General features: G+C 46.6%; 1 protein-coding gene across 2 annotated transcripts in view; it reads right to left on the bottom strand.

Annotated features, from left to right (window-relative positions):
* Positions 1-26,230, bottom strand: part of SLC25A30 (solute carrier family 25 member 30) — a 101,286-nt gene that overhangs the window by 39,650 nt on the left and 35,406 nt on the right. For both annotated transcript variants that reach the window (XM_063952824.1, XM_063952825.1), the window contains exon 3: positions 8,991-9,138. In XM_063952824.1, coding sequence (XP_063808894.1) covers positions 8,991-9,138 — 148 coding nt within the window. The remainder of the gene's footprint in view (positions 1-8,990; positions 9,139-26,230) is intronic.

The raw sequence follows: 26,230 nt of genomic DNA on the forward strand, positions 1-26,230 counted from the left end.
CGACCTGGCATCGATTCCGCAAAGACCTCTGGAAAGAGATTGACCCATGCGACCTGGATAGCTTCCCAGAGTTCTGATATTTGTAGGTGCAGGATCTTGGGTGCAAATGGACTTCTCCACGCGATTCATCAGAGCCCTCTAGAATTCTCCTCGATCAAATTCTGGACAACTTGGAACCGATGACACAGTGCATTAACCTGGTGGAATATTCCATTGTAGCAGGGGTGAAGTCCATGAAGGGCTGCAAATGGTCACCAAGTAATGTAACGCAGTGGTTACTGGTCAATGACATGTTCAGGCGTACCCAACCCACGTCACGTGCACTAAGCCAACACCATTATGGAACTTGCACAATGCCTTGACAGATGGGATCCATGGCCTCATGGAACCTTCACCACACCCAAACTAGATCATCAGCCCAAAACAACTGGAACAGTGTCTCATCAGACCACGCCACATTTTGATAGTTCTCCAGGGTCCAATTAGCAACATCACGAGCCCAGGTGCATCACCGTGTTTAGTGTTGTATTGTTAACATATGCACTATTGGTGGGTCTTCTACTCCCATGTCCCGTGGAAGATAAAGAACACTGCACTGGATATACATCTAGTACCATCTTCATTGAATGTGGATGTAACTTGAACCAGTGTTGCTTGTCTGTTATGGCGGACAATTCTGTCCAGACGCCACTTGTCATGGTCATTAAGCACCTGTGGTCAGCCACTGCCCTGTCCACAGTGGGTGGTAATGCCTTTGATGACGTATTCCCAGTACACATGACACTAAGCTTTTGACTGTCCTGCAACTGCCACTGGAAAGAGAAATTTATCTATCATATATATATCTATCTATCTATCTATATATATATATATATATACACATACATACACATATATATATATATATATATATATTATACACACACACCTATATACACACACATATATATATATATATATATATATATATATGTATATGTATGTGTGTATATATATATATTTTTTTTTTTTTTTTTTATATGATAATTATGTTTATTGAATATCCCCCCCAAGCCTCTACAGAATTTATTTCTTAGGTACACTATTCGCTACCTCACCCAAACATGCTTCACAAGACGGACTCTAGTACCCTCCAAATTAGTATTTGGATCTGAGAGCAGCAAATAGTACTTGCTTTCATAGATCTGGAATACCACAGAAGTACTGATGTCTGGGAAGGGCAGAGGCCCTTATCAGAAAAAGGGGTTGATGTAGTTAAAATATGGATTTTACTCACCGGTAAATCTATTTCTTGTAGTCCGTAGTGGATGCTGGGTACTCCGTAAGGACCATGGGGAATAGACTGGCTCCGCAGGAGACTGGGCACTTCTTTAAAGAAAAGATTAGGTACTACATCTGGTGTGCACTGGCTCCTCCCTCTATGCCCCTCCTCCAGACCTCAGTTAGGGAAACTGTGCCCGGAAGAGCTGACATTACAAGGAAAGGATTTGGAATCCAGGGTAAGACTCATACCAGCCACACCAATCACACCGTACAACTCGTGATAACTATACCCAGTTAACAGTATGAACAACAACTGAGCCTCATTAAACTGATGGCACAGAACAAAAAACCCTATAGTTAAGCAATAACTATATACAAGTATTGCAAAATTCCGCACTTGGGACGGGCTCCTAGCATCCACTACGGACTACGAGAAATAGATTTACCGGTGAGTAAAATCTTATTTTCTCTGACGTCCTAGTGGATGCTGGGTACTCCGAAAGGACCAAGGGGATTATACCAAAGCTCCCAAACGGGCGGGAGAGTGCGGATGACTCTGCAGCACCGAATGAGCAAACTCAAGGTCCTCCTCAGCCAGGGTATCAAACTTGTAGAATTTTGCCCAAGAAGAGCCCACCTTCCTCGTGGAATGGGCTTTGACTGATTTAGGATGCGGCAGTCCAGCCGCTGAATGTGCAAGTTGAATCGTGCTACAGATCCAGCGAGCAATAGTCTGCTTAGAAGCAGGAGCACCCAGCTTGTTGGGTGCATGCAGGATAAACAGCGAGTCAGTTTTTCTGACTCTAGCCATCCTGGAAACATAGATTTTCAGGGCCCGGACTACATCCAGCAACTTGGAAGCCTCCAAGTACCGAGTAGCCGCAGGCACCACAATAAGTTGGTTCAAATGAAACGCTGATACCACCTTAGGGAGAAATTGGGGACGAGTCCTCAATTCTGCCCTGTCCATATGGAAGATCAGATAGGGGCTTTTACATGACAATGCCGCCAATTCTGACACACGCCTAGCCGAAGCCAAGGCCAAAAGCATGACCACTTTCCACGTGAGATACTTCAACTCCACGGTCTGAAGTGGCTCAAACCAAAGTGATTTTAGGAAATCCAACACAACGCTGAGATCCCAAGGTGCCACTGGAGGCACAAAAGGAGGCTGAATATGCAGCACTCCCTTAACAAACGTCTGAACTTCAGGCAGTGAAGCCAGTTCTTTTTAAAAGAAAATAGACAGGGCCGAAATCTGGACTTTAATGGATCCCAATTTTAGGCCCATAGTCAATCCTGACTGTAGGAAGTGCAGAAATCGACCCAGCTGAAATTCTTCTGTTGGGGCCTTCATAGCCTCACACCAAGCAACATATTTTCGCCATATGCGGTGATAATGTTTTGCTGTCACATCCTTCCTAGCTTTTATCAGCGTAGGAATGACTTCAACCGGAATGCCCTTTTCCATCAGGATCCGGCGTTCAACCGCCATGCCGTCAAACGCAGCCGCGGTAAGTCTTGGAACAGACAGGGCCCCTGCTGTAGCAGGTCCTGTCTGAGAGGCAGAGGCCAAGGGTCCTCTGAGATCATTTAGTTTAGTTCCGGGTACCAAGTCCTTCTTGGCCAATCCGGAACGATGAGTTTAGTTCTTACTCCTCTCTTTCTTATTATCCTCAGTACCTTTGGTATGAGAGGAAGAGGAGGGAACACATAAACCGACTGGTACACCCACGGTGTCACTAGAGCGTCCACAGCTATCGCCTGAGGGTCCCTTGACCTGGCGCAATATCTTTTTAGCTTTTTGATGAGGCGGAACGCCATCATGTCCACCTGTGGTCTTTCCCAACGATTTACAATCAGCTGGAAGACTTCTGGATGAAGTCCCCACTCTCCCGGGTGGAGGTCGTGCCTGCTGAGGAAGTCTGCTTCCCAGTTGTCCACTCCCGGAATGAACACTGCTGACAGTGCTATCACGTGATTTTCCGCCCATCGGAGAATCCTTGTGGCTTCTGCCATCGCCATCCTGCTTCTTGTGCCGCCCTGTCGGTTTACATGGGCGACCGCCGTGATGTTGTCTGACTGAATCAGCACCGGCTGGTTTTGAAGCAGGGGTTTTGCCTGACTTAGGGCATTGTAAATGGCCCTTAGTTCCAGAATATTTATGTGTAGGGAAGCCTCCTGACTCGACCATTGTCCTTGGAAGTTTCTTCCCCGAGTGACTGCCCCCCCAACCTCGGAGGCTTGCATCCGTGGTCACCAGGACCCAGTCCTGTATGCCGAATCTGCGGCCCTCGAGAAGATGAGCACTCTGCAGCCACCACAGCAGACACCCCCTGGCCCTCGGGGACAGGGTGATCAGCCGATGCATCTGAAGATGCGATCCGGACCACTTGTCTAACAGATCCCACTGAAAGATCCTTGCATGGAACCTGTCGAATGGAATTGCCTCGTAAGAAGCTACCATCTTTCCCAGGACTCGCGTGCAGTGATGCACCGACACCTGTTTTGGTTTTAGGAGGTCTCTGACCAGAGATGACAACTCCTTGGCCTTCTCCACCGGGAGGAACACCTTCTTCTGTTCTGTGTCCAGAATCATACCCAGGAACAGCAGACGCATCGTAGGAACCAGCTGCGACTTTGGGATATTCAGAATCCAGCCGTGCTGTTGTAGCACTTCCTGAGATAGTGCTACTCTGACCAACAACTGCTCCCTGGACCTCGCCTTTATAAGGAGATCGTCCAAGTACAGGATAATTATAACTCCCTTCTTCCGAAGGAGTAAAATCATTTCGGCCATTACTTTGGTAAATACCCTCGGTGCCGTGGACAGACCAAACGGCAACGTCTGGAATTGGTAATGGCAGTCCTGTACCACAAAACGGAGGTACACCTGGTGAGGTGGGTAAATTGGGACATGTAGGTAAGCATCCTTGATGTCCAGTGATACCATGTAATCCCCCTCTTCCAGGCTTGCAATAACCGCCCTGAGCGATTCCATTTTGAACTTGAACTTCCTTATATAAGTGTTCAAGGATTTCAAATTTAGAATGGGTCTCACCGAACCGTCTGGTTTCAGTACCACAAACATTGTGGAATAGTAACCCCGTCCCTGTTGAAGGAGGGGAACTTTGATTATCACCTGCTGGAGGTACAGCTTGTGAATTGCCGCCAGTACTACCTCCCTGTCCTGGGGAGTAGCTGGCAAGGCTGATTTGAGGTAACGGCGAGGGGGAGACGTCTCGAACTCCAGCTTGTATCCCTGAGATACCACTTGTAGAACCCAGAGATCCACCTGTGAGCGAACCCACTGGTCGCTGAAGTTCCGGAGACGGGCCCCCACCGCACCTGGCTCCACATGTGGAGCCCCAGCGTCATGCGGTGGACTTAGTGGAAGCAGGGGAGGATTTTTGTTCTTGGGAACTGGCTGTATGGTGCAGCTTTTTCCCTCTACCCCTGCCTCTGGGCAGAAAGGACGCGCCTCTAACCCGCTTACCTTTCTGAGGCCGAAAGGACTGTACTTGATAATACGGTGCTTTCTTAGGCTGTGAGGGAACCTGAGGTAAAAAAGTCGACTTCCCAGCTGTTGCTGTGGTTATGAGGTCCGAAAGACCGTCCCCAAACAATTCCTCACCCTTATAAGGCAAAATTTCCATGTGCCTTTTAGAATCAGCATCACCTGTCCACTGCCGAGTCCATAATACTCTCCTGGCAGAAATGGACATTGCATTAATTCTAGATGCCAGCCGGCAAATGTCCCTCTGTGCATCTCTCATATATAAGACTACGTCTTTAATATGCTCTATGTTTAGCAACACAGTGTCCCTGTCAAGGGAATCAATGTTATCAGACAGGGAATCAGACCACGCTGCTGCAGCACTACACATCCATGCTGAAGCAATAGCAGGTCTCAGTATAGTACCTGAGTGTGTATACACAGACTTCAAGATAGCCTCCTGCTTTCTATCTGCAGGCTCCTTTAAGGCGGCCGTATCCTGAGAAGGCAGTGCCACCTTTTTTGATAAGCGTGTGAGCGCCTTGTCCACCTTAGGGGATGTCTCCCAGCGTAACCTATCCGTTGGCGGGAAAGGGTACGCCATTAGTAACCGCTTAGAAATTACTAGTTTCTTATCTGGGGAACCCCACGCTTCTTCACACAATTCATTTAACTCATCAGATGGGGGAAAAGTCACTGGCTGCTTTTTCTCCCCAAACATAATACCCTTTTTTGTGGTAACCGGGTTAATGTCAGAAATGTGCAACACATTTTTCATTGCCGTAATCATGCATCGGATGGCCCTAGTGGATTGTATATTTGTCTCATCCTCGTCGACACTGGAGTCGGACTCCGTGTCGACATCTGTGTCTGCCATCTGAGGTAGCGGGCGTTTTTGAGCCCCTGACGGCCTCTGAGATGCCTGGGCAGGCGCGGGCTGAGATGCCAGCTGTCCCAAAGCTGCGTCATCGAACCTTTTATGCAAGGAGTTGACACTGTCGGTTAATACCTTCCACATATCCATCCACTCAGGTGTCGGCCCCGCAGGGGGCGACATCACACTTATCGGCACCTGCTCCGCCTCCACGTAAGCGTCCTCATCAAACATATCGACACAGCCGTACCGACACACCGCACACACACACAGGGAATTCTCTGACTGAGGACAGGACCCCACAAAGTCCTTTGGGGAGACCGAGAGAGAGTATGCCAGCACACACCAGAGCGCTATATAACAGAGGGATATACACTATACACAAAGTGAATTTTCCCCCTATAGCTGCTTATATCACAATTTGCGCCTAAATTTATGTGCCCCCCCCTCTCTTTTTTACCACTTCTGTAGTGTATACTGCAGGGGAGAGCCTGGGGAGCGTCCTTCCAGCGGAGCTGTGAAGAGAAAATGGCGCTGGCTGTGCTGAGGAAGATAGCCCCGCCCCTTCAACGGCGGGCTTCTCCCGCTTTTTATAACGTTAATGGCGGGGGTTTCTGCACATATACAGTGTTAAACACTGTATTATGTGCTTTTTATTGCCAAAAGGTATATTAATTGCAGCCCAGGGCGCGCCGCCCCCCCCCCCCCCCCCCCCCCAACGCCCTGCACCCACCAGTGACCAGAGCGTGTGGTGTGCTGTGGGAGCAATGGCGCACAGCTGCAGTGCTGTGCGCTACCTTATTGAAGACCGAAGTCTTCAGCCGCCGATTTCCTCCGGTTTCTTCCGTCTTCTGGCTCTGCAAGGGGGACGGCGGTGCGGCTCCGGGAACGGACGATCGAGGTCGGGCCCTGTGTTCGATCCCTCTGGAGCTAATGGTGTCCAGTAGCCTAGAAGCACAAGCTAGCTGCAAGCAGGTAGGTTTGCTTCTCTCCCCTAAGTCCCACGTAGCAGTGAGTCTGTTGCCAGCAGATCTCACTGAAAATAAAAAACCTAACAAATACTTTTCTTTTTAGTGAACTCAGGAGAGCCCACTAAGTGCATCCAGCTCAGGCCGGGCACAGATTCTAACTGAGGTCTGGAGGAGGGGCATAGAGGGAGGAGCCAGTGCACACCAGATGTAGTACCTAATCTTTTCTTTAAAGAAGTGCCCAGTCTCCTGCGGAGCCCGTCTATTCCCCATGGTCCTTACGGAGTACCCAGCATCCACTAGGACGTCAGAGAAAAAAGTGGAGACTTGGACCAGCAGAGAAGATGCCTATAGCAACCAATCAGCTTTGAAGTAGCATTTATCAAGTACATACTATAAAAGGATAGGAAAACCCTGATTTGTTGCTATGGGCAATGTCTCCACTATTTTCACTGCTTGATAAATCAACCCTAAAGTGAGAACTGGGAGAAGGAGCCTGGCTAACACTGTAGGGATTGAGGGCAGGATACAGGAAAAAAAATGCAGTTATGTGGTGAGGAACAGGATTCACTTCTGTTTGTCCACAAATGTTATAATTGGAAGCCAGAAGCACTGGGTTTGCCTACTACATTGAATGTAAGTAATATGAATTGGTCCTAGCTCCCCAAACCAGAGGACCCCTGCAAGGGCCCCAAGGCACCTCAGGCCATGGCCTGACTCCGGTTTGATAGCAAACAAAAAAAAAAAAAGTTATCAATTGGGCAAAACCATGTTGCACTGCAGGTGAAGCAGATGTAACATGTGCAGAGAGATTTGGGTGGGGTGTGTTCAAACTGAAATCTAAACTGCAATGTAAAAATAAAAAGCTGTCTACCATTGGTGGGCTACATGCAAAAGTAACCAGTCTTTACCCTGCACATAAACAATATAACCCAACCAAATCTAAATCTCTTTGCACGTTACATCTGCCACACCTGAAGTGCAACATGGTTTTGTCCAGGTGTGTGCTTTTTTGCTTTGCTTACAAACCTGAATCAGGCCATTGCCTGAGGTGCCTCGGGGCCCTTGCAGGGGTGCTCTGGTTTGGGGATCCAGGACCAATTCATATTACTTATATTCAATGTAATAGGCAAACCCAGTGCTTCTGGCTTCCAACCATTACATTTGTGGACAAACAGAAATGAATCCTGTTTCTCCTGAATCAGGCCCCCAGTTTGGGAACCACTGGTATAACTAGTTATTTTCGGAAGCCAGTTTATGAAAGAAAAAAACGCCACAATCAACCAAAAAGAGTATATGTCAACAAGGGCTACATGGCAGATCACTACTTCCTAATGGAAGACAGGCTTAGGTATGAATATCAAGATTTTAGTTAAGTATTTATGTTTGGTACTAGCATATAATCTCATATGTGGCTACATGTTCAAATGTTGCAATTACAAATGAATTTCTAATTCAAATTAAGCACATGCAACCCTAAAAAAATCATTGTAACAAACAAGACTACAAAAATTTGCAGTAAAAAGTAGCAAGCACATAAAGGAAATTAGGTGATTTTTTTTTTTTTTATAAACTACTGTGGTCGGCTAGAAGAAACCTCTTAGTAAATCCTTCTCCATATGTCTGTCTCTTCAAACTGCTATTAATGATGGACATCATAGATTACCATGACTTTACCAGTCACATGGTAGATGATGTAGTCAGCAGACAGGCTTAGGAATGCTCCTCTGAGCCCTTGTTTCACTATGATATGCTCTGCTTCCCTTAAACCCCATACACACTTGCCGGTGTCCAGGACAGGCAGCGACGGCGGGGAGGAGGGGGAAATCGACGGCCATGCTGCATCTGCACCATAGCCGTCGTTAACGAGGCCCTCCCTCGTATGTACATGTCCAGACGAGGGAGGGGGTTTAGTGTACACACAGGATGAGATTGTGAAATCTCACTCAGATCAGCCATTCTGAGCGAGAGCTTTCAAAATCTCGTCTAGAGTGTATGGGGCTTTAGTCTTCATGCTAGGCTGTTTGAGCAAAACACTGCTCCCTGCAAGATTCTTAAATAACAAAATGCACCCTGCCCTTTTAGTGATTCCATGCTACAACAGTCTGTCCGGAGCTGTGCTGCCACTGCATAAACAGATGCGCATGGCATCTACTCACATTACGGGGAGAGCTTGGGAGAAGCCCAGCACCTCTGTAACTTCCTGTTTTGTTTCAGACATGTTTAAATTAAATTCAGATTGTACACATATGTAATTGCATATTAATAAAAACAAACAAAAAACACACCTTATGTTATATGGCTTTTTACATGCGATAAAGGCACTGCAAAGGCCAGTGCATATGTAGTGCATTGTAAAACACAGCCAAGAACAGATCAAACTACTTACCCAGAATACAGTGCTTTCAAACCTTCTTCTTTGCATATTCTAACAAGTGCATGGAACATTCCTCGGTAGCGGATTTCTTTGTACTTTGCATCATTAGCTTGACCCTGCACTTGGAGGCGTGTTTTAGTCAAGTCTATGGGAAAAGTGCCTTTAGGTCGGAGAGGAATGAAGAAAAACAAAAAAAAGTTACATTACAGACTGCCTGTAAATCTAGCTATTACTAGCTGCACAAATGCAAATTTTCTTAGGCAGCTTGGCTCGTCACCCCCAAGCATCACAACAGAAAAACAGGTTGAACAACGACCACTGCTGGCATAATTGCATGGCCATTAACCACTTAACTGATTAATTCTTTTCTAAAAAAAAACGCTCAGAAATTGTCAGGTTTTTGTTTTTTGTTTTTTTTAAATAAGTGAATTAGGTGAAGTTCAATTAAATGTTATCCAAAATGATTTTAGTAAAAGAAAAAAAAAAAAACACATTTGTTTTTGATACATGGAAAATAAAATCGTTTCCCTGGCCAAACATTGGAACATCGGTCGGCACAATCGGAACATCGCAGCTTTCAGTTTTAACAGATGGGGCAGCCACCAGATCGGCAGCACAGCAGACACTAAGTGGAGGGTGCGGGAACGCAGAGGCAACTTTCGGTCCCTCTGAGAGCAGCAGCAGAGGTAATTTTCTCTTACCTGCCGCTGCAAACTCTCTATCCGACTGGTCAGATAAAGCACTTGCAGGCATGGTCGGCAGGCAAGTGGTTAAACAACACACAGACGTGTTATCATTTGCATTGGGGTCTGGTCATATTGGGGGTAATGCAGACTGCATCGCTGCAGTGATCGCAGTCAGAATCACTTTGTGGAGTGCGCTCGCGCATCCTGGGAGCCCAGCGAGATGCTATCAGCATCTCATTGGATGCGATCACCTCTGCCTGATTGAGAGGCAGAGGCGGTCGCAGGGTGGGAGGGGGCGTGCCAACAGCATTAGAACGTCATTGGCGGGGCGGGCTGCATGATGTCACAAGTCGCTGCAACCCGGGACGCGGTGCGTAGCTCCCTGGCAGGGTGCAGGAGCTACTCGCCAGGTACAAAGGCATCGGTGCCTTGTGATGCTTTTGTACCCGTGTGGGAGGTAGGACCTGACATGAGGGGCTGACTAGCCCTGTGGTGGGCGTCACCCCGCATGTCAGAGTAAATGATCGCAGATGTGCTATATTTAGCACATCTACGATCAACTCTGAATTACCCCTTTTGAGTCTTAACAGCACCTATGCAAGTTGGGTTTATACACAAATAGCCACATTTTGCAGAGAATCACTGAAGCTGGGCTAAAGGATGGATTGCAAACACGGAATACTCACACTGCATTATGTTTTCTACACTGTATTCCCTACTGTGAAATTATGAACTTAATATAATTTAGTTACTGGTCTTTAAGTGGCTTGGATGTAAATAATGCTAGCACTCCTTAGGTCTTCGGAAACATGCATACATGACGCAGATCCTCATCAGCCCCAGCAGTGCATGTGATGAATGTCTGTCCTGGCCTGCACTGTCTCCAAACTCCTGCTGCATAGAGCTCTCTCGTAAAAGGGTCTATGCATGGCTGGGGATTGCAGCTGCAGAGGGGGTAGTAATGTGACCATAGGGCAGGGTGGTTTGCCTGGGGCACTACCGTAGCTGTGTGGCCACTCAGAAGAGATGGTGGTCTGGCTCCTACACATTTATCCTGGCTCCTAGATTTTAGAAACCTTTTTCAAGCCCTGATTTGACATATAGCTTTACGCACAGCAATGCCAAATTAAAAGGGCAGACGGGGTGGTCACCCAGGAGCCCCACACACATCGGTAGCTACATCACCATCCTGGAGGTCACTGTGGTATGCCTGACCTGGGATTTCTGTCTGGCATATAGCATAATGTGAAACCTGGGTAGAACAGTGTATTTACACATTTGTGGTGCTGGGAGTATTTTTTTTTTTTTTTATACAATGCCAGCATCAGTTTTATTGTTGGGCCCCCACAAACCCTAATCTGGGCTATTGTCCATTTAAACAATCTTACCACCTCCACAGCAGAGTCCATCAGACAGCAACAATTTTGTAGAAGCACATCACTATACTACTCAAGAGACAAAGGGGGTAATTCAGAGTTGATCGCAGCAGCAAATCTGTAAGCAGTTGGGCAAAACCATGTGCACTGCAGGGTGGGGGCAGATATAACATGTGCAGAGAGAGTTAGATTTGGGTGGGGTGTGTTCAAACGCAAATCTAAGTTGCAGTGTAAAAATAAAGCAGCCAGTATTTACCCTGCACAGAAACAAAATAACCCACCCAAATCTAACTCCCTCTGCACGTTATATCTGCCCCACCTGCAGTGCCCATGCGGGGTCATTCCGACCTGATCGCATGCTGCGGTTTTTCGCAGCGATCAGGTCACTACTGCGCACGCATACACAGCGGATCGTTGCTGGCCGATGGATTTAACGAAGAATCCATTCGCACAGCCGATCGCAAGAAGATTGACAGGAAGAAGGCGTATATGGGTGTCAACTGACCGTTTTCAGGGAGTAGTTGGAAAAACGTAGGCGTTTCCAGGGCAGGTGTCTGACGTCAATTCCGGGACCGGACAGGCTGAAGTGATCGCAGCGGCTAAGTAAGTTCAGACCTACTCAGTTACTGCAAAAACTGATTTTGTACTGCAGACTTGCGCAACTAAAATACACTCCCCTGTGGGCGGCGACTATACGTCTGCAAAAAGCAGCTAGCGAGCAATCAACTCAGAATGACCCCCATGGTTTTGCTCAACTGCTAACAAATTTGCTGCTGCGATCAGATCTGAAACAGATAGATAGATATATATATATATATATATATATATATATACATACATATACACACACACATATATATATATATATATATATATATATATATATACACACACACACATATATATATATATATATATATATATATATACACACACACATATATATATATATATATATATACATACATACATACATAGAGAAATATATATATATATATATATATATATATATATATATATATATATATATATATATATATATATATATATCTATCTAACGTCCTAAGTAGATGCTGGGGACTCCGTAAGGACCATGGGGAATAGCGGCTCCGCAGGAGACTGGGCACAAAAGTAAAGCTTTAGAACTACCTGGTGTGCACTGGCTCCTCCCCCTATGACCCTCCTCCAAGCCTCAGTTAGATTTTTGTGCCCGAACGAGAAGGGTGCACACTAGGTGGCTCTCCTGAGCTGCTTAGTGAAAAGTTTAGTTTTAGGTTTTTTATGTTCAGTGAGACCTGCTGGCAACAGGCTCACTGCATCGAGGGACTAAGGGGAGAAGAAGCGAACTCACCTGCGTGCAGAGTGGATTGGGCTTCTTAGGCTACTGGACATTAGCTCCAGAGGGACCGATCACAGGCCCAGCCATGGATAGGTCCCAGAGCCGCGCCGCCAGCCCCCTTACAGAGCCAGAAGACAGAAGAGTCCGGAAAATCGGCGGCAGAAGACGTCCTGTCTTCAACAAGGTAGCGCACAGCACTGCAGCTGTGCGCCATTGCTCTCAGCACACTTCACACTCCGGTCACTGAGGGTGCAGGGCGCTGGGGGGGGGGCGCCCTGAGACGCAATAAAAACACCTTGGATGGCAAAAAAAATGCATCACATATAGCTCCTGGGCTATATGGATGAATTTAACCCCTGCCAGAATACACAGAAAAACGGGAGATAAGGCCGCCGGAAAGGGGGCGGAGCCTATCTCCTCAGCACACTGGCGCCATTTTCCCTCACAGCTCCGTTGGAGGGAAGCTCCCTGGCTCTCCCCTGCAGTCACTACACTACAGAAAGGGTTAAAAAAAAGAGAGGGGGGCACTAATTACGCGCAGTATTAAAAATACAGCAGCTATAAGGGGAAAAACACTTATATAAGGTTATCCCTGTATATATATAGCGCTCTGGTGTGTGCTGGCAAACTCCCTCTGTCTCCCCAAAGGGCTAGTGGGGTCCTGTCCTCTATCAGAGCATTCCCTGTGTGTGTGCTGTGTGTCGGTATGTTTGTCTCGACATGTATGAGGAGAAAAATGATGTGGAGACGGAGCAGATTGCCTGTAATAGTGATGTCACCCCCTAGGGGGTCGACACCTGAGTGGATGAACTGTTGGAAGGAATTACGTGACAGTGTCAGCTCTGTATAAAAGACAGTGGTTGACATGAGACAGCCGGCTACTCAGCTTGTGCCTGTCCAGACGTCTCATAGGCCGTCAGGGGCTCTAAAGCGCCCGTTACCTCAGATGGCAGATATAGACGCCGACACGGATACTGACTCCAGTGTCGACGGTGAAGAGACAAATGTGACTTCCAGTAGGGCCACACGTTACATGATTGAGGCAATGAAAAATGTTTTACACATTTCTGATAATACGAGTACCACCAAAAAGGGGTATTATGTTCGGTGAGGAAAAACTACCTGTAGTTTTCCTGAATCTGAGAAATTAAATGAGGTGTGTGATGATGCGTGGGTTTCCCCCGATAACAACTGATAATTTCTAAAATGTTATTGGCATTATATCCTTTCCCGCCAGAGGTTAGGGTGCGTTGGGAAACACCCCCTAGGGTGGATAAAGCGCTCACACGCTTGTAAGAACAAGGGCTCTACCCTCTCCTGAGATGGCCGCCCTTAAGGATCCTGCTGATAGAAAGCAGGAGGGTATCCTAAAATGTATTTACACACATACTGGTGTTCTACTGCGACCAGCAATCGCCTCAGCCTGGATGTGCAGTGCTGGGTTGGCGTGGTCGGATTCCCTGACTGAAAATATTGATACCCTAGATAGGGACAGTATATTATTGCCTATAGAGCATTTAAAAGATGCATTTCTATATATGCGTGATGCACAGCGGAATATTTGCCGACTGGCATCAAGTCTAAGTGCGTTGTCCATTTCTGCCAGTAGAGGGTTATGGACACGACAGTGGTCAGGTGATGCGGATTCCAAACGGCATTTGGAAGTATTCCCTTATTAAGGGGAGGAGTTATTTGGGGTCGGTCTTTCAGACCTGGTGGCCACGGCAACAGCTGGGAAATCCACGTTTGTACCCCAGGTCGCCTCTCAACATAAGAAGACGCCGTATTATCAGGCGCAGTCTTTTCGTGGGCAAGCGGGCAAAAGGTTCCTCATTTCTGCCCCGTGACAGAGGGAGAGGAAAAAGGCTGCAGAAATCAGCCAGTTCCCAGGAACAGAAGCCCTCTCCCGCCTCTGCCAAGCCCTCAGTATGACGCTGGGGCTTTACAAGCACAATCAGGCACGGTGGGGGCCCGTCTCAATGAATTTCAGCGCGCAGTGGGCTCACTCGCAAGTAGACCCCTGGATCCTTCAGGTGATATCTCAGGGGTACAAATTGGAATTCGAGACGTCTCCCCCTCGCCGTTTCCTAAAGTCGGCTTTACCGATGTCTCCTTCTGACAGGGAGGCAGTTTTGGAAGCCATTCACAAGCTGTATTCCCAGCAGGTGATAATCAAGGTACCCCTCCTGCAACAGGGAACGGGGTATTATTCCACACTGTTGTGGTACCGAAGCCGGACGGCTCGGTGAGACCGATTCTAAATCTAAAATCTTTGAACACTTACATACAGAGGTTCAAATTCAAGATTGAGTCACTCAGAGCAGTGATTGCGAACCTGGAAGAAGGGGACTACATGATGTCTCGGGACATCAAGGATGCTTACCTTCATGTCCCAATTTACCCTTCTCACCAAGGGTACCTCAGGTTTATGGTACAGAACTGTCACTATCAGTTTCAGACGTTGCCGTATGGATGGTCCACGGCACCCCGGGTCTTTACCAAGGTAATGGCCGAAATGATGATACTCCTTCGAAGGAAGGGAATTTTAGTTATCCCTTACTTGGACGATTCCCTGATAAGGGTAAGATCCAGGGAACAGTTGGAGGTCGGTGTAGCACTATCTCAGGTAGTGTTGCGGCAGCACGATTGGATTCTCAATATTCCAAAATCGCAGCTGATTCCGACGACTCGTCTTCTGTTCCTAGGGATGATCCTGGACACAGTCCAGAAAAAGGTGTTTCTCCCGGAGGAGAAAGTCGGGAACCTCCTATAACCGAGCCAAGTCTCAGTACATCAATGAAATGGTTCTGGGAAAAATGGTGGCTTCCTACGAAGCAATCCCATTCGGCAGATTCCACGCGAGAACTTTCCAGTGGGACCTGCTGGACAAATGGTCCGGGTCGCATCTTCAGATGCATCAGCGGATAACCCTGTCACCAAGCACAAGGGTGTCTCTCCTGTGGTGGTTGCAGAGTGCTCATCTTCTAGAGGGCCGCACATTCAGGACTGGGTCCTGGTGACCACGGATGCCAGCCTGCGAGGCTGGGGAGCAGTCACACAGGGAAGTAATTTCCAGAGCTTATGGTCAAGCCTGGAGACATCACTTCACATAAATATCCTGAAGCTAAGGGCCATTTACAATGCTCTAAGCTCAGCAAGACCTCTGCTTCAAGGTCACCCGGAGTTGATCCATTCGGACAACATCACGGCAGTCACCAACGTAAACAGACAGGGTCACACAAGAAGCAGGGGGGCAATGGCAGAAGCTGCAAGGATTCTTCGCTGGGCGGAAAATCATGTGATAGCACTGTCAGCAGTATTCATTCCGGGAGTGGACAACTGGGAAGCAGACTTCCTCAGCAGACACGACCTCCACCCGGGAGAGTGGGGACTTCACCCAGAAGTCTTCCACATGTTTATAAAACTCGACAAGTATTGCGCCAGGTCAAGGGACCCTCAGGCAATAGCTGTGGACGCTCTGGTAACACAGTGGGTGTACCAGTCAGTGTATGTGTTCCCTCCTCTGCCTCTCATACCCAAGGTACTGAGAATTATAAGATGGAGAGGAGTAAGCACTATATTCGTGGCTCCGGATTGGCCAAGAAGGACTTGGTAAACGGAACTTCAAGAGATTCTCACGGAGGATCCGTGGCCTCTACCTCTAAGAAGGGACCTGCTCCAGCAAGGACCCTGTCTGTTCCAAGACTTACCGCGGCTGCGTTTGACGGCATGGCGGTTGAACGCCGGATCCTGAAGGAGAAAGGCATTCCGGATGAAGTCATTCCTATCCTGATCAAAGCCAGGAAAGATATAACCGCAAAACATTATCACCGCATTTGGCGAAAATATGTTGCGTGGTGCGAGGCCAGTAAGGCCCTGACGGAGGAATTTTTCAACTAGGTCGATTCCTACATTTCCTGCAAACAGGAGTGTCTATGGGCCTGAAATGGGGGTCCATTAAGGTTCAAATTTCGGCCCTGTCAATTTTCTTCCAAAAAGAACTAGCTTCAGTCCCTGAAGTTCAGACGTTTGTGAAAGGGGTACTGTATATACAGCCTCCTTTTGTGCCTCCAGTGGCACCTTGGGATCTAAATGTAGTTCTGGGATTCCAAAAGTCACATTGGTTTGAACCACTTAAATATGTGGAGTTAAAATATCTCACATGGAAAGTGGTCATGCTGTTGGCCCTGGCCTGGGCCAGGTGCGTGTCAGAATTGGCGGCTTTATCCTGTAAAAGCCCTCATCTGATTTTCCATTCGGACAGGGCGAAATTGAGGACTTGTCCTCAGTTTCTCCCTAAGGTGGTTTTCAGCGTTTCACCTGAATAAACCTATTGTGGTGCCTGCGGCTACTAGGGACTTGGAGGACTCCAAGTTGCTAGACGTTGTCAGAGTCCTGGAAATATAGGTTTCCAGGACGGCTGGAGTCAGAAAATCTGACTCGTTGTTTATTCTGTATGCACCCAACAAGCTGGGTGCTCCTGCTTCTAAGCAGACTATTGCTCGTTGGATTTGTAGTACAATTCAGCTTGCACATTCTGTGGCAGGCCTGCCACAGCCAAAATCTGTAAAAGCCCATTCCACAAGGAAGGTGGGCTCATCTTGGGCGGCTGCCCGAGGGGTCTCGGCTTTACAACTTTGCCGAGCAGCTACTTGGTCAGGAGCAAATACGTTTGTAAAATTCTACAAATTTGATACCCTGGCTGAGGAGGACCTGGAGTTCTCTCATTTGGTGCTGCAGAGTCATCCGCACTCTTCCGCCCGTTTGGGAGCTTTGGTATAATCCCCATGGTCCTTACGGAGTCCCCAGCATCCACTTAGGACGTTAGAGAAAATAAGAATTTACTTACCGATAATTCTATTTCTCGTAGTCCGTAGTGGATGCTGGGCGCCCATCCCAAGTGCGGATTGTCTGCAATACTGGTACATAGTTATTGTTACCAAAAAAAAAAAAAAAAAAAAAAAAAAATCGGGTTATTGCTGTAGTGAGCCATCTTTTCTAGAGGCTCCTCTGTTATCATGCTGTTAACTGGGTTTAGATCACAAGTTATATGGTGTGATTGGTGTGGCTGGTATGAGTCTTACCCGGGATTCAAAATCCTTCCTTATTGTGTACGCTCGTCCGGGCACAGTATCCTAACTGAGGCTTGGAGGAGGGTCATAGGGGGAGGAGCCAGTGCACACCAGGTAGTTCTAAAGCTTTACTTTTGTGCCCAGTCTCCTGCGGAGCCGCTATTCCCCATGGTCCTTACGGAGTCCCCAGCATCCACTACGGACTATGAGAAATAGAATTATCGGTAAGTAAATATATATATATATATATATATATATATATATATATATATATATATATATATATATATATATATATACACACACACACACACACACATATATACATATATACACACACATATATACATATATACACACACATACATACACATAGGTTGAGTATCCCATATCCAAATATTACAAAATACGGAATATTCCAAAATACAGAATTTTTTGAGTGAGATAGTGAAACCTTTGTTTTGTGATGGCTCAGTGTACACAAACTTTGTTTAATACCCATCTGTATTAAAAATATTGTATTAAATGACCTTCAGGCTGTGTGTATAAGGTGTATATGAAACAAATACATTCTGTGCTTAGACTTGTACCACCATTGTGTGGGTACATTCACACAATTCATATACACACAGCCGGAAGGTCATGTAATACTATCTCTCTCTCTCTATCTATCCATCTATATATATTTTTTTTATTTATTTTTTTAAATAAAAATTAAAATCTGACATTCTGTCTGTTTTTCTATACAAATCCACAGTTTACAAGCGAAGAACATGAAATTTCACATACAAGCGTATTAAAACATGATGGACGCAACTAAAACAATTTGAAATCCCTAGCACCCCTATGGGGGCAGACAGCAGCACAGAGTATATCAGGAGACAGCATAACTCCGAAATTGCTGGACCCATGTACTCAAAAATTGGTACACATATGCCTTCCAATCTGCCAACAAATATTGTGGGAGGAAGACACCCCTAGCACCCTTAGGGGTGAGCCAGCAGCACTGAGTATTTCAGCAGACAGCATAACTCTGGAATGCCTGCAGCAATTTACACAAAACTTGGTACACATATTACTTACACTCTGGAAACAAACACTATGGGGGTCATACACCCCGAGCACCCCTAGGGGTGGGACAGCAGCACAGAGTATTTCAAGAGACAGCAAACCTATGGAAGGCCTGGAGCAATTTACACCAAACTTGGTACACATTTGACTTACAATCTCGAAAACACACCTACCACCCCTAGGGGTGAGACAGCAGCACAGAGTATTTAAGGAGATAGCTTAACTCCCAAATGGCTAGACCAATTTGCAACAAACTGGGTACACATATGACTTACACTCGGGAAACAAACAATGTGGGGGTCAGACACCCCTAGCAGTGGGACAGCAGCACAGAGTACGTCAGCAGACAGCATTACTGTAGAAGGCCTGCAGCAATTTACACAAAACTTGGTACACATCTGACTTACAATCTGGGAACAAACTCGGTGGGGGTTATACCCCCCTACCCCCCCCTCCCCTTTAGGGGTGGGACAGCAGCACAGAGAATTTTAGGAGACAGCATAACTCCAGAATGCCTAGAGCAATTTACCCCAAACTTGCTACACATATTATACCCCTTTCACACTGCCAATGCCGGATCCCACCCGGGAATTGGAAGCGGGTCCTTCCCGGGTGGGATCCAGCATTGGCAGCTGCTGCTGCTGGCTTCCCCGACCTGGCATATAAGCCGGGCGGATTGCCAGAGCAGGTGGGGGGGGGGAGCCGGCGCTGGGAGATGAGATGAGCCCGTTTACGCAGCCACTGACCCGGTATTCAACCCGGGTATAACACTGCTTTATACCCGGGTTGAATTGCCGGGTCAGGCAACCCGCGATTTCGTCAATGTTCCTTTCACACCGCACGCCAACCCGTGTCGACCCGGCAATATGCCGGGTCGATACCGGGTTATTTGTGCGGTGTGAAAGGGGTTTTACTTACACTCTGGGAACAAACAATGTGGGGGTAACACACCACTAGCACCCTAGGGGTGGGCCAGCAGCACAGAGTATCAGGACATGCATGATATGTCAGTGATGACAGGGCTGCATGGGACAGGGGCAGTGACATGATGTGAGGAGGGGAATAGAGGTAGCACGAACCCACACACTGAGCGTTATATAGTGGAAGTAGCACGGTCCCCCAGCAGCACATTGGATTTTCATTTTAGTGGTGTAAACCATTTTCCATGCTTTTTTATACTATGTTATTTATACTGTGTGCTTAATATTTAAATTAATTTTCGTTAAGAAACATTCTTAAAATCCCGGGCAACGTCAGGTACTCCAGCTAGTATATATCTATATTTTTTATTATTTAAATACTGTGCCAACTCCACTGGAACTGAAGGGTCTACATACTCTTTTGCATCTGCAGACAAACCCACAAACAAAAGAAAATATAGTATGCATGTTGGAACAAATCGCTAGAGGAGTACAGAAGCAAACGTATTATTGAATGAAATTGTGGCTTTTAATGTTTTAGCACAGAATTGTACCTTTAAGCAGCGTTTGTAAGCAGAAGTGTCAAAATTAAAAAACCATTTATCCTAGTTCTACAACTATTTACCTGTCACTTCTACTGAACTATCAAACAAACTTCAGAGATGAAAGTACAAATGAATTGGGCAACTAACTAAAGGCTCCAAGAAAAACTCACATGAAACAAACATTGGTGTATAAACAGATAAATAAAACAGAACATATCTTGTACTAGTGCTTTTATATCCTGCTGCTGTCCTTGACCACAGGTGTACACCGCACAAATCTTATGGGCCCTAGAGACTGGGCGACCCAGCGGCGGGGGTGTGTGTGAAGTTTCTACACTCCCCCGTCACCATAGCAATGCATGCTAATATGGGCAGTCTCATCCATACTGGCCTGCAAGCATATAAGCGACGGGGCACCAACAATGAACAAGCCCGGCACCGTGCATCGTTCATCGTTGGTGCCTACACAATGCATGATATGAATGAGTTCTCGTTCATTAATGAACGAGAACATTCAAATCGTGCAGTGTTATCTGCCAGTGTGTAGGGCCCGTAATTGTCATACATATAACCGAAAGAGGCAATCTCAGTGTTAGTGTGACCTGAATTTACAGGCAGTGATCCATGTCAATCATATATTTCAGAGGCACACAGTATTTTCATTGGGAATCCCAGCTGTTCGTTCACTACCTGTTTATGCGCACACACTCTACAGACTGGGGACCAGTTCTGACCACACAGGCTGCGATATCTGCAGCAATATTAACAATGCATGGTTGCAAACTAATCTGCATGCCTAATAACCTGATCCTTATGGGACATGTTACACGCAGCGAGTCATCTTTCAAGCACACTAATAATCCAGTAACACTGGAATAAATCCGGTTGTTCGGCCTGACCAGACAGATCTTGTCCAGTTTGGCATACAGAAAGATCACACTGTGTATGTCAACGGATTGATAAATAACTGACAGTTCCAGGATGTAATTGTGCAATCACACACTTCATCTGCATGATCCAGCTGACATCACCAGACTTTAAAATGCCAACCAGGCAAACTACTTGTGCCAAGTGTCAGCGGGATGATAATGGAGTGAAGTACGGTTGTCGAGCCAGTTTCATTCCAGTCTTCTAGGATAGTAGTGAAAGTCCCTAATACGATGTACTGCTCATTTGCAAGTCTGAACAAGTAGTGCTACACAGACGATATACAGAATGGAACACATTTCGTCTACAGTATCTTGATTTTATGTCCACCGAATTGGCTTTAAATAAATCTGCTGTAGGACCATAAAATTTCTTGCAAAACATTACAGGAACAGTGGGGCAGATGTATTAACCTAGAGAAGGGATAAAGAAGTGATAAGCGCAAGGTGATAAACACACCAGCCAATCATTACGGATTTGAAAAATGACAGTTAGGAGCTGATTGACTGGTGCGTTATCACTGCTTTATCATTTCTCCAGGCTTAATACATCTGCCCCAATGTGCTTTTAGGTACCAAAAAAATATTATGACAAAGAATATAATTACACTGAACACAACTGAATATTAGGCAAGATTTATATTTTGCCACATTAAAACACAAACCTATTATTTGAATAACAGAAACTACAAAATTTGACCATGCATTAACAAAACTGACTATGATAATTAATACATACTCAAACCTATAGTTTCTCCTTTCTTATTTAAATCATATGATTGAATCCCAATCAGAGTGGTGTGACTAAGATATCAAACAAGCTGAAACTATAAACACTGCCTTTAGGCAAGTTGATAATCAAAACACAGCTTTCATGCATAATACAACAATATATAATACAAGCACCCTCTCAGATTATTAAGAAACACACACAAAATATATAATACTCTTAACATTCTAACCAAATTCTGTTCGTTTGTCCGATTGCGATAAACTCAGAAACCACTGAACTGACGGCGATGCGGTTCTCACTAGTGATGAGCGGGTTCGGTTCCTCGTAATCCGAACCCCCCCCAACTTCACCCATTTTACACGGTTCCGAGGCAGACTCGGATCTTCCCGCCTTGCTCGGTTAACCCGAGCGCACCCAAACGTCATCATCCCTCTGTCGGATTCTCGCGAGATTCGTATTCTATATAAGGAGCAGCGCGTCGCCGCCATTTTCACTCGTGCATTGGAGATGATAGGGAGAGGACGTGCAGCGTTCTCTCAGTTTCTGTGCTCAGTGTGCTTGCAAATATCTGTGCTCAGTGTGCTTGCAAATACCTGTGCTCAGTGTGCTTGCAAATACCTGTGCTCAGTGTGCTGAAAATATCTACGCTCAGTGTGCAGAAAATATCTACGCTCAGTGTGCAGAAAATATATCTACGTTCTCTGCCTGAAAAACGCTCCATATCTGTGCTGCATTGTAGTATATAGTAGGAGGACAAGCAGGATTTTGCTGACCAGTGACCACCAGTATTATATAGCAGTACGGTACAGTAGTCCACTGCTCTACCTACCTCTGTGTCGTCAAGTATACTATCCATCCATACCTGTGGTGCATTTTAGTTGTGCGCAGTATATATAGTAGGACGACAGTGCAGAATTTTGCGGACCACCAGTATATAATATATAGCAGTACGGTACAGTAGTCCACTGCTCTACCTACCTCTGTGTCGTCAAGTATACTATCCATCCATACCTGTGGTGCATTTTAGTTGTGCACAGTATATATAGTAGGACAGTGCAGAATTTTGCTGACCACCAGTATATAATATATAGCGGTACGGTACAGTAGACCATTGCTATTGATATATTACTGGCATATAATTCCACACATTAAAAAATGGAGAACAAAAATGTGGAGGGTAAAATAGGGAAAGATCAAGATCCACTTCCACCTCGTGCTGAAGCTGCTGCCACTAGTCATGGCCGAGACGATGAAATGCCATCAACGTCGTCTGCCAAGGCCGAGACCCAATGCCATAGTAGAGAGCATGTAAAATCCAAAACAGAAAAGTTCAGTAAAATGACCCAAAAATCTAAATTAAAAGCGTCCGATGAGAAGCGTAAACTTGCCAATATGCCATTTACGACACGGAGTGGCAAGGAACGGCTGAGGCCCTGGCCTATGTTCATGGCTAGTGGTTCAGATTCACATGAGGATGGAAGCACTCATCCTCTCGCTTGAAAAATGAAAAAAGACTTAAGCTGGCAAAAGCACAGCAAAGAACTGTGCGTTCTTCTAAATCACAAATCCCCAAGGAGAGTCCAATTGTGTCGGTTGCGATGCCTGACCTTCCCAACACTGGACGGGAAGAGGTGGCGCCTTCCACCATTTGCACGCCTCCTGCAAGTGCTGGAAGGAGCACCCGCAGTCCAGTTCCTGATAGTCAAATTGAAGAGGTCACTGTTGAAGTACACCAGGATGAGGATGTGGGTGTTGCTGGCGCTGAGGAGGAAATTGACAAGGAGGATTCTGATGGTGAGGTGGTTTGTTTAAGTCAGTGTTTAAGTCAGGCACCCGGGGAGACACCTGTTGTCCGTGGGACGAATATGGCCATTGAGATGCCTGGTCAAATTACAAAACAAAATCACCTCGTCTGTGTGGAATTATTTTAACAGAAATGCGGAAAACATTTGTCAAGCCGTGTGTTGCCTTTGTCAAGCTGTAATAAGTAGGGGTAAGGACGTTAACCACCTAGGAACATCCTCCCTTATACGTCACCTGGAGCGCATTCATCAGAAGTCACTGACAAGTTCAAAAACTTTAGGTGACAGCGGAAGCCGTCCACTGACAACTAAATCCCTTCCTCTTGTAACCAAGTTCCTGCAAACCACACTACCGACTCCCTCAGTGTCAATTTCCTCCTTAGACAGGAAAGCCAATAGTCCTGCAGGTCATGTCACTGGCAAGTCTGACGAGTCCTCTCCTGCCTGGGATTCCTCCGATGCATCCTTGAGTGTAACGCCTACTGCTACTGGCGCTGCTGTTGTTGCTGCTGGGAGTCGATCGTCATCCCAGAGTGGAAGTCGGAAGACCACTTGTACTACTTCCAGTAAGCAATTGCCTGTCCAACAGTCCTTTGCAAGGAAGATGAAATATCAAAGCGGATAACTCAGGCCTTGGCAGCCTGGGCGGTGTTAAACGTGTGTCCGGTATCCACCGTTAATTCACAGGGAACTAGAGTATTTCTTGAGGTACTGTGTCCCCAGTACCAAATACCATCTACGTTCCACTTCTCTAGGCAGGCGATACCGAGAATGTACACAGACGTCAGAAAAAGACTCACCAGTGTCCTAAAAAATGCAGTTGTACCCAATGTCCACTTAACCACGGACATATGGACAAGTGGAGCAGGGTAGACTCAGGACTATATGACTGTCACAGCCCACTGGGTAGATGTATTGCCTCCCGCAGCAAGAACAGCAGCGGCGGCACCAGTAGCAGCATCTCGCAAACGCCAACTCGTTCCTAGGCAGGCTGCGCTTTGTATCACCGCTTTTCAGAAGAGGCACACAGCTGACAACCTCTTACGGAAACTGAGGAACATCATCGCAGAATGGCTTACCCCAATTAGACTCTCCTGGGGATTTGTGACATCGGACAACGCCACCAATATTGCGCGAGCATTACATGTGGGCAAATTCCAGCACGTCCCATGTTTTGCACATACATTGAATTTGGTGGTGCAGAATTTTTTTTAAAAACGACAGGGGCGTGCAAGAGATGCTGTCGGTGGCCCGAAGAATTGCTTTCGGCATTCAGCCACCGCGTGCCGAAGACTGGAGCACCACCAAACACTCCTGAACATGCCCTGCCATCATCTGAAGCAAGAGGTGGTAACGAGGTGGAATTCAACCCTCTATATGCTTGAGAGGATGGAGGAGCAGCAAAAGGCCATTCAAGCCTATACAGCTACCTACGATATATAGGCAAAGGAGGGGGAATGCACCTGACTCAAGCGCAGTGGAGAATGATTTCAACGTTGTGCAAGGTTCTGCAACCCTCTGAACTTGCCACACGTGAAGTCAGTTCAGACACTGCCAGCCTGAGTCAGGTCATTCCCCTCATCAGGATTTTGTAGAAGAAGCTGGAGCGATTGAAGGAGGAGCTAAAACGGAGCGATTCTGCTAGGCATGTGGGACTTGTGGATAGAGCCCTTAATTCGCTTAACCAGGATTCACGGGTGGTCAATCTGTTGAAATCAGAGCACTGCATTTTGGCCACAGTGCTCGATCCTAGGTTTAAAGCCTACGTTGGATCTCTCTTTCCGGCAGACACAAGTCTGCAGAGGTTTAAAGACCTGCTGGTGAGAAAATTGTCAAGTCAAGCGGAACGTGACCCGTCAACAGCTCCTCCTTCACATTCTCCCGTAATTGGGGCTGCGAGGAAAAGGCTAATAATTCCGAGCCCACCTGCTGGCGGTGATGCAGGGCAGTCTGGAGCGAGTGCTGACATCTGGTCCGGACTTGAGGACCTGCCAACGATTACTGACATGTCGTCTACGGTCACTGCATATGATTCTGTCACCATTGAAAGAATGGTGGAGGATTATATGAGTGACCGCATCCAAGTAGGCATGTCAGACAGTCTGTATGTATACTGGCAGGAAAAAGAGGCAATTTGGAGGCCCTTGCACAAACTGGCTTTATTTTACCTAAGTTGCCCCCCCCCCCTCCAGTGTGTACACCGAAAGAGTGTTCAGTGCAGCCGCTCACCATGTCAGCAATCGGCGTACGAGGTTATTTCCAGAAAATGTGGAGAAGATGATGTTCATCAAAATGAATTATAATCAATTCCTCCGTGGAGACATTCACCAGCAATTGCCTCCAGAAAGTACACAGGGACCGGAGATGGTGGATTCCAGTGGGGACGAATTAATAATCTGTGAGGAGGGGGATGTACACAGTGAAAGGGGTGAGGAATCAGACGATGAGGAGGAGGTGGACATCTTGCCTCTGTAGAGCCAGTTTGTGCAAGGAGAGATTGATTGCTTCTTTTTTGGTGGGGGCCCAAACCAACCAGTCATTTCAGCCACAGTCATGTGGCAGACCCTGTCGCTGAAATGATGGGTTTGTTAAAGTGTGCATGTCCCGTTTATACAACATATGGGTGGGTGGGTACTGGGAGGGCCCAAGGACAATTCTATCTTGCACCTCTTTTTTTATTTATCTTTGCATGTGATGTTTGGGGACTATTTTTTGAAGTGCCATCCTGTCTGACACTGCAGTGCCACTCCTAGATGGGCCAGGTGTTTGCGCCGGCCACTTG

Source organism: Pseudophryne corroboree, chromosome 2, assembly GCF_028390025.1.
Source record: "Pseudophryne corroboree isolate aPseCor3 chromosome 2, aPseCor3.hap2, whole genome shotgun sequence".
NCBI classification, from domain to species: domain Eukaryota; kingdom Metazoa; phylum Chordata; class Amphibia; order Anura; family Myobatrachidae; genus Pseudophryne; species Pseudophryne corroboree.